The sequence below is a fragment of the Pelodiscus sinensis genome, chromosome 24, assembly GCF_049634645.1.
Source record: "Pelodiscus sinensis isolate JC-2024 chromosome 24, ASM4963464v1, whole genome shotgun sequence".
NCBI classification, from domain to species: domain Eukaryota; kingdom Metazoa; phylum Chordata; order Testudines; family Trionychidae; genus Pelodiscus; species Pelodiscus sinensis.
Genome location: NC_134734.1, coordinates 23233878 through 23242910, shown reverse-complemented (window position 1 = coordinate 23242910; position 9033 = coordinate 23233878). Strand labels below are relative to the sequence as shown.

General features: G+C 54.7%; 2 protein-coding genes across 4 annotated transcripts in view; one reads left to right on the top strand and one right to left on the bottom strand.

The window, feature by feature from the left end:
• Nucleotides 1-2737: 2737 nt before the first annotated feature.
• Nucleotides 2738-5193, top strand: RPS27 (ribosomal protein S27). The gene is made up of 4 exons (XM_075907331.1): nucleotides 2738-2878; nucleotides 3356-3464; nucleotides 4182-4292; nucleotides 4949-5193. The coding sequence occupies exons 1-4, from the start codon at nucleotides 2873-2875 to the stop codon at nucleotides 4975-4977; spliced, it is 255 nt and encodes an 84-aa protein (XP_075763446.1). The 5' UTR covers nucleotides 2738-2872; the 3' UTR covers nucleotides 4978-5193.
• Nucleotides 5194-6405: 1212 nt separating this feature from the next.
• Nucleotides 6406-9033, bottom strand: part of NUP210L (nucleoporin 210 like) — a 56080-nt gene continuing 53452 nt past the window's right edge. For 2 of the 3 annotated variants that reach the window (XM_075907314.1, XM_075907315.1), the window contains 3 exons: nucleotides 8520-8624; nucleotides 7053-7127; nucleotides 6406-6551 (listed from right to left, as the gene is read on the bottom strand). In XM_075907314.1, coding sequence (XP_075763429.1) covers nucleotides 6460-6551; nucleotides 7053-7127; nucleotides 8520-8624 — 272 coding nt within the window. In that variant the 3' untranslated portion in view covers nucleotides 6406-6459. The remainder of the gene's footprint in view (nucleotides 6552-7052; nucleotides 7128-8519; nucleotides 8625-9033) is intronic. The other variant, XM_075907316.1, reaches the window with a different exon arrangement.

Below are 9033 nucleotides of genomic sequence, written 5' to 3'. Positions count from 1 at the left end.
TGGGAACGCCGGATACCAGCAGGGAGGAGAAGGACCCAGGGCGGGGATACCCGCAGCTGTGTCTCAGGGCTGAGGGGCGCTGGCCCAGCTGTGGGGGGGGGGGGGTCACTGCACTGCAGACATGTTCCAAAAACGTCTTGATATGAATTGGTGGCAGGGCCAGGGGAGCCGGTCGCGGTCCTGACACCCCACAAATCCTAATCCACAGCTCAGCCCTTTGTGTCGTCAGAAAGAGCCTCCCCGAAACCGGCTGGCAATGGGGGCTGGCTCTGTGCCACAGAGGGTGAGTTTACCTACTGGGAGGCACAGGCAGGGGCAGAAAGGCCTCTGTGCCTCCACACCAGGCAGGGCGCACCAGCTGCTGCACTCAGGGATGCCTGGGCTGCTGGTCCCTCTGGGGAGGCCAGGATGCCTGGCTGTTTGCAAACCCCTCTGAGGAGGAGGCCCAGAAATCCAAGGTGTGGGGCCCACACCTCATGCCCGGGGCCAAACATGCTCCCAGGAGCCCTCCCTGACTTGCCTCGTGCTGAGACAAATGCAGGGCGCAAAGGCCTGGCAGGTCTTTTCTACAGTTCTCGCAAACTCACCTCATTGCCCTGTCCGGTCTGAGACGCCCGCCCTCAGCAAACATTCCTGTAATACCGACCCATGAGTCTGCCAGTCGGGTGTGGCACACAGCCCCCAGCGGCAGGGGCCCCCCAAAATGTGGCAGTGCAGCAGGGCTCAGGCAGGCAAGCTTAGGGTGGCCAGGTGGCCAGTTTTGAACTGGACAGGCCGGTATTTGAGCTTTGTGTTCGGGAAACAAATTGAGAAAATATCGGACCTAGTAATGTCTGCTATTTTCTAATTAAATAAGTTTAATTATCTTCATGAGTATCAGTACGTAGTTGCGTAGTGCCTGGCTGGTAGACACGCTCACACTGCACGAGCGTGTCCTCCAGCCAGGCAGTACGCAACTACGCAGTGGGGGGGAAGGGGGCTGGGGCGGGATAGTATCCCCCAGGGCTGGACTCACCCATGAGCCCCGCTGGGACCATGAGCGGGATGGGCAGCACCCCAAGATCTGCCTGTGCCCGGGCCAACTCCACTTCCCACCGGCTGGTTCCCCCCTCCTGGCCAGCCCTGCTCCCCCTGCTCCCCTCCTGGCCAGCCCTGCTCCCCGACAACTAGTTCCCCCCCACCCCAATCTCCTCCACGAGTCCAGCTCCCCCCATGGCTGGTCCCCCCCCCCCCCGCGCAGCTGAGATCCAGTGTGTCCGGTGTTTTTATGGAAACCATCTGGCAACCCTAGGTGAGCTGCCTGCATGCCACGGCGCAGGGTGCCACGCTGCTCCTGGAAGCAGCCAGCTGCGGGCTCATTTCTGCAAGCCCCTGATGTGAGGAGAGGTGGCTCCACATACACTGACCCTGCCCACACGTGGAGATTTGCTGTGCCCCTCCCTGCATGGGGTGCACAGAGATGTGCCTGCAGCAGGGCCAAGGCAGCTCTCAGTGGGCTCTACCTCCCTCCCTCTGCATCACTCTGCTCCGGGAAGCAGCCAGCATGTCCCTGCAGCTCCTGGGGGTGTGTCTGTTTATTGCCCCGCCCCAAGCTCCGACTCCTCAGCTCCCATTGGCTCAGAACTGCAGCCAGTGGGAGGTGCAAGGGCAGCGGTGCAGAGACTGCCTGGACATCTCCAGACCTAGAAGCGGCTGCCAAAGGGGTATGCTGGTCAGTTTGGGAGCCATGCCACCTGCTGCCCCCTCCTCCAACCAAACTTCCTTCCAGAGCCCGACCTCCATCCCAACCAATGTTCCCTCTAATTTTTCCATCCATGTACAGAATAAATTTTGTTCTGTGCACCGAGGCCAGTGCGGATGTCCAGCACCGGTAGAAACATCTGCTGCCGGCTGTGGGCGCTCTGCTCATCCGCTGGGCAGCAGTAGACTCTCTCCTGGGTGGCTGCCCAAGCGCTCATCTCCCAGGGAACCCTGGCCCCAGCCCAACCCCCGCCCTGATCAGGTACCTCCATTTATGTTCATTCACTTTCGGTCAGGAAGGGGAGTAACAGGAACTGCTGCTTGGCTGGGACCAGAGGGCCGGGAACCAGGCCGTGCACAGGGCCCCTCGGCATCACGACTGTCACTCGCCGGCGGGGCGGGGTGGGGCGGAGTCCCCTGCGCCTGGATGTTGGGGGAGGGAGGGGACCAGGCACCCAGTTTCCAGCCCAACCCCTAGGAGCCATGCTTAAGAAGGGGGCGGGGCTTACAAAAGGGCGGGGAGCATGCAAAGGGGCGGGGCCACGAAGGGGCCATGTGTAAGAAGGGGCGGTGCTTACTAGAAGGGCGGGGCGTGCTAAGGGGCGGGGTCATGGAGGGGGCGGGGCCAGAGTGTTGGGGTTTGCAGGGCTCGGGAATTAGAAACCCGCCTCCTCAGGGAGGGTCCCTGCTGCACCGTGATGTCACCAGTCCAGAGATGACATCACTTAGCGCCTCGTCTCGCTTGTGGTGACGTCACGCGGGCCGTGGCGTGGGCGGGACTGGCAGGAAGTTATCTCATGGCCGGTCTCCAAGGACCTTCCCAAGATGGCGTCATTTTCCCGCTTCCTCAGCCGCCTCAGACCGACCTTCTTAATATGGCCAGTTACATCCGTTCTTCCGGGGGAACGACCTTCCCGACATGGCGGCGCGCGCGGTGCGCTCAGCACGTTGTTGACGTAATGACCGTCTGCTGACGCTCCTTGCGCCCTGGCTGGCCGTTCGATCCTTCCTAACATGGCGGCAGGGCCGTGCCAAAGCCTCACTTCCGCCCGTGCGGGGAACCCCGGAGCGGATATAGCGGTTCTAGTTTCCGGTTTAGCCCCTTTTCGGCCGCGGCTGCCACCACGCGAACATGCCTGTGAGTGCGGCCGAGCGGCCCGCGGGCCGGGCCCGGGAGCGCCCCTCGCCCTGGGCGGCCCCGCCCGGCCTCTCCCCGCCGGCCGGGCCGGCTCTGCGCCCGGGGACCCGGCTGGGCGCCCGCGAGGCCCGGCCGAGCAGCGGGAGCCGGGCCCGGAGCGTGGAGATGGCGGCGGGGGAGGGACCAAGATGGCGGCGGCGGGGGGGGGGGCGGGCAGGCGGGGGCCCGTGGGGGCGCCCTGCCCCTTGGCAGTTGGGGGGGGATGTGGGGGGGTGGGCAGGAGGGGGCCCGTGGGGGGAGGCCTGCGGCTTGGCGGGTGGGGGGCCTGTGGGGGGCCCTGCCCCATGGCGGTTGGGGGGGATGTGGGGGGTGGGCAGGAGGGGGCCCGTGGGGGGAGGCCTGCGGCTTGGCGGGGGGGAGCCGGGGGGGGGCGCTCTGCCCCTCGGCCTGGCCTAACCTGCTCCGCTCGGCTTGCAGCTGGCGAAGGATCTGCTGCATCCCTCCCCCGAGGAGGAGAAGCGGAAACACAAGAAGAAGCGCCTGGTCCAGAGCCCGAACTCCTATTTCATGGACGTGAAGTGCCCTGGTGAGCTCCTGGCGCGGCCCCTTGTGCCAGCTGCGCGCAGCTCCTGCTGCTGGGAAGGGCAGCCTGTGCCGTGTCCCGCCTGCTCCAGGCCCGGCCAGCAGGCCCCACGTTGTTTGCCCCAGGAGTCCAGCGCCGACTGGGTTGCTTTCGTAGTCGCAATTTTCGGAGCGGATTCGAGTTGTTTGTGGTGGAGGCTTTTCGCCTAAAGATGGGGCCTGTGCAGAACTGTAGAGCTGCAGGGGAGCTAGAGCAGCCTGGTCACTATGGAGATGGCACGCTGAAGCCCATCTCCCTTCACCAAAGAGTTAGGACAGCCATGCAAAGTAGTAGACCCCCGCTAGTCCCGGTGCCAGAGAAGTCCATGGATGTCTGCTGGGTGGCGTTCTAACCAGGGGATGCTCTGGGATTTGCTTGTCTCCATTTAGTTACTTGGTGCTAGCTAAATGCATTATTGTAGCTAATGGACAACTGATTTTTCCCTCTGGGACTCAGGGGGAGGGCTCCTTGGTCAGTGTCCACCTTTAAAATACAACCTTGAAAGGCTTGTGCCTTGACAACTCCTGGCTTTTATACTGGCACAGCTGCCCTTGACCCTCTCTCACCACTGGCTTGCACTGAGCGCTTACTAGCTCTGTCACTTGCTCCAGCAGGGGAAATGCCCTGTCCCCAGCTCTTTTGTGGAGAATATGCTCATCTCAAATCTTTGCTTTATTTCAGGTTGCTATAAAATCACCACTGTATTCAGCCACGCACAGACTGTGGTTCTGTGTGTGGGCTGCTCAACTGTGCTGTGCCAGCCCACTGGAGGAAAGGCAAGGCTTACAGAAGGTAAAACCACCCAGTCAGTGCATTGTTTGACCTGGTTGTGAGTAGTCCTCTTGTCTGTCTGGAACTGCACATTTCTCGGGGCATGGAATGCAGAGCGTGGCTATTAATGCATGGCATGCTGCATGAACAGGCAGTCTGGCTACAGTGTATCTCCAGTGCTTGGAGGGAGCGGGGTTGCTAACTTGTAAAACTCTTAAGTGACCAGCAGTAGTTACTCTGCTAGAGCACATGGTAGGTCAGAACTACTAGAAACCGTGGGGGTTCATGGCTATTTTCTGGTGCTCCTAAGGGATTACTGAAGCTATAGTTACTGTTCTGCTGGCTTTGATGTTTATGTCCTGTGCTTGGTCTATCTGAGCACATTCCGTGTCTGTTGGCTCTGCTACCATGCTACTTGTGTAGCAGCATATCTGACAGTGGATTTGGGGAGTGTTGATACTTCAGGGTTTCATGCTCAGCAAGGGCTCTGGGAGAGTAACGGGAATAGTTTGCTTTTGTCACAGCCCCTGGAGCTCTTGTGCGGTCCCCCTCCTGCGGTGGGGGGGCATAGTGTCAGTTTACTGTATACAGTGGTCAAAGGGGCTAAGAACAACCCAACCGTCCCCATGTGGCCTGGTGACATGCTTGAGATTACTTACTGTTCTTTCCTCATCTAGGATGCTCCTTCAGACGAAAGCAGCACTAAACTAAACAAAGGCGTGTCTGAGATGGGTGGGACTACCTGCACAGTCGCTGCACAAATACAGCTGGTTCAAGAGCATGGGGTTCAGCCACAGGACGCACTGTCAAGATGTGAGCCGAGGGCTTTAGACATGTCTATAGAATATGAGGGGAGAACGTGACTCATACTGTCCCTGTAGCCTCACCCATCTGACTGTCAATAAATTTTGGATAAAATACAGCTTTGTCTGTTGCTTTAACTTAATACTGTCAATGCTCTTTGGGCGACGTGCGTGAAAGCAAACCCCTTCTGGGCAGTGTCTGACTCTGCACTGCCTGTGCTTGCAACAGATGTTGTGATGACCCTCAATGGGGAAAGAATATGCACACGCAGTGAGCTCTTCACCTTATGGCCTCCAGCTAGGAGTCTCTAGCCCTGTGGGGTCCAACCATTTCGGAAGCAGTAGCCACTATAGCTACTGCAATAGCCAACTAGCCACCCTCAACCGGCCCAATAGCCACATGTGGCTAGTGTGTTGGACACCACGATTCTAGCCTGTCCCTTCCCTGAGACTTCAGAGTGATCTCCACATTCTTAAAGCGGAAGTTTCAACTGCTTTGCCCTACTGACAGAACAGGCTTTTGCAAGTGATGCTCAGCTATTCCTCAAACCAGTGTGATGGGGCCTTGTTACTATTTCAGGGCTCTGGTCTTGCACCCTACTTCTGCAGGCAGGCCATAGAAGCGTGTTGTAACATACTTACTAGGGGTGTAATTGATTAACTGATAAACAAAAGTTTACAGGTTAATGCTACAGACTACATGCATTTTCTCTCTTCTCCCCCGCTCCTGAGTCTTTTTTTTTTTTTTTTTTTTTTAAAGCAGGCAGGCTAGCAGCCTGGCTCAGTCCTGGCTTGCACCGGATCTGGATTTAAAGAGTATTAGGAGCCAGGCGGGCAGGACACCTGTCTTGCACCAAGTCTGGGAGCTCAGAGCTTCTCCTGGACAAGGCTGCTGCCACCCTGCACTGCTGCCTCTATACGCGGGGCAAAGGTAGCCAGTCTGAGGGGAGCTGGTTTGTAACCTGGCTCCCCTCACAAACTAGCTGCTGCCTCTGAAACCGAGGCAGCAGCACAAAGTGGCAGGGGGCTCCTCAGGAGTGGGGCCAGAGCACAGTGGGGACTACAGAACAGTCGAGTAACCAATAAGAGTTGATGAGTTAACCGATGTTTAACATCCCATACACTTAACAGCTTGAAAAGGGTCAAAGTCGAAACTGCTGAGTGGCTTCTGGATTTTATTCTAGCCCATACCATGGGGGAGTCTTCTACCACACTGCTCTGTTCAGAATGGCATGAACCCTACTCTGCGTCTGCCAACAGAGGGGCTTGGCCCAGTGCTCATTGCTGGGGCTGGAAGGGTCTAGAGTCAGTCCAGAGAAACAGGCAGGTGCTATGATCCATTAGCACACTTCAGACATTTATTAAAGTACAAAAAGGCAAGGCCTTCAAAAATGTCTTCTCCGTACACTCCAAAGCCACAGCTGTGTCCTGTTTCTTCCATTGGGCTGCTGAGGACCAACAGGAGGATAGGAATACCCTAAAGGGTAGGGGAAAAGATTACTCAATTTAATACTGGACTGCGTGAATACCAATACGAGGCTGGAACCATGGTTTTACTTAAGACAACTGCTATCTAGCCTGGCAATTACTAGAAGAAGTTCTTAAAACTTCAAGCCTTTTCCTGTGCTCTAGAAAAGGTAGAGATAATGTCTTTCATTGGACTGACTTTGGTTGGTGTCCCCAACAAAAGATACTACCTCACCCACTTTGTCTCAAACCCTGGACCAACACGAGTACCTGGTGTTTCTGGTCTCTGGAAAAGTAGGCTTGCAGTCGGACAGCAGTCTGGGTATTCTAGAGCTAGAGAAGTGAGTTTATTTTACAGCAAGTAGGCTGGGATGTGGGAGGGCAGGGGCACAAACTAGACTCCTCACTATCTACTGATGTTTCTACTAACCTCTAGGAACTGTGCTTTAGATACTTAAGTATCCAGTGTCCTATACTGTACTTTACACAAGTTTAGAAAATTCCAGCTTACCTGTCTGAGGTGTAGCTGAGGTAGGCACGTACACAACAGGTACATTCTGCACTCTGGTGAGGAAGGCATTGTATGCTGCAAAAATAACCAGTTCTATAATGAAGTGTGGGGAACAGGCTTGAAGGTCCAGTCCCATTGCTCTAACAGTTTGTGTACCCATTTACAACCGTTCAAGGTGTGATTTAAACCAACCCAGATTGCAGAGCCATTAATTTAGGTGCAGTCACCTCAGACTTGTCGATTGGCCTTGGCTTTCCTGAGCGCTCTGAAGAGGTGCTGGGTGGCCTCACTCCGTTAAGTGCAGTAAGCTGCACGAACACGAGGGGGAGGTTTTCCCACAAGTTCAACTAAACCAATACAACTTTGTCTAATGGCCAAACTGGAGATTTCTGCTTAACACCTTTTCACAGCTTCTGTAGGTCAAAATCCTATAAACCCCACCACTGTTTATGAAGTTGTGTGGAGGAGGAGAACGTGCATGTTGGAAGAAATCAGATAATAAATGAGAATTCCCAAAAGCAAAACGAAGGTGAAACTGGCAGAAGTGCTGTGCTTTTTAGGTACCACTGTAAGTGTAAATCTTTCTGTATTAAAAGGTGAAATCATTAGTGCTTAAAGGTACCTCTGTTAGCGCCAATAATGTGGTCTTTCCCAGAAATGATCCAGTCGAAGTAGCAACAGGGTGAATTTCCACCCCCTGCCCTTTGCCAATATACCTCAGCCCTGCTCCAGAGTAATCACAGCCAGAGGAGAACGGAGTTTGGCTTTTCCATGGAGGAACAAGCCCTTTAGGAAGTGGATGCATTTCCTGTAGGTGGCTGATTTGGTTGACTACTGGCTTGGAGCAGCTGAGCTCTAACAGTGTCTATATCCCAGGGCAAAGAGGCTGTGATTTTTAATTCCAGAAATACAGTGTGACAGAGGTATGGGCCTGGCCCTTCTACTGGGTACATCGCAGCCCCACAGCCTAAAGCTGAGGGACTACAGGCTCTGATAGGCTGCGTGCCGGCGACTTCCATCATCCTTCAGAGGCAGATTCACTAAGTTACGTGACGCTTACTGGAGATTTTATAAACTGAGGGCCCCCTACTTTATGTGGTTGTTAAAGGTAGCGGGTTATTTACCTATGTATCTATCTTAGTGGCCAAAATGTCCTTTTCGCTCGGGTGCATATCAGTTGGTGTCACTGGAAAAACAGCAACCTCCCTGTGCTGCAATATACTATAGAGGTTCTTGAAAGGCACTGCAGAAATAGGACTTGGACACCAGCAGGACTGCGTCGGGGTTAACCCTTTGTATGCTAAATGTATTTTATTTCAGGACATGCTCTGATATGTAGTTTGAGTTGTGTATGGTTGGTTTCAAAATGTAACAGACAAATGAGTGGATCCAGTGAACGAACACAAGGTAAAACTCTCTGTCTTCCCCTCATTACTAACTGCAAACCTCTCTTGCATTTTCACTTACTGAGAAAGATGACGGTGGTTGATGCTAGAACAGCAAAGAGGGTGAAGAGAAGGATCTGGTAAGAGCCTATAAGCTGTTGGACAATTCCTGCTTCACTGCACTGACCTAACATTTCCAGAAAAAAGGTGATTAGTTATGGATGCAGGCAGACTCCTGCTTTCTATAATAAAGGACGCTGCAGAGACGCATCTAACCACCCTTCAGCTTTGTTGCAGGCGCTGAAAAGAACTATGTATTTTAGAGCAGTATTTCTCAGACTCCTCCACGGAGCCCCAAGGGCTGTGCGAGACATCTCCAGGGGCTGCGTGGGGTTGACAAACTGGACACAGCGATAGGTACAACACGTACAATCAGTGGACCGCTGGGGCTCTGCGTACACTTTTATGCATGGAAAGGGCTCCGGAGCCCAAAAAGTTTGAGAACGGCTGTTTTAGACAGTTTTTGAACAAGAACTCCTCCTAAACGGTAAGAGTCAGGACCACCACATTTGGTAGACAGCTTCCTTGTGTAACTT

What these genes read in the sequence shown, in the direction of transcription:
- RPS27 (XM_075907331.1), top strand. An exon ending in CATGGACGTGAAGTGCCCTG is followed by an intron (nt 3,465 to 4,181) that starts GTGAGCTCCTGG and finishes GCTTTATTTCAG; the next exon opens with GTTGCTATAAAATCACCACT. An exon ending in AAAGGCAAGGCTTACAGAAG is followed by an intron (nt 4,293 to 4,948) that starts GTAAAACCACCC and finishes TTCCTCATCTAG; the next exon opens with GATGCTCCTTCAGACGAAAG.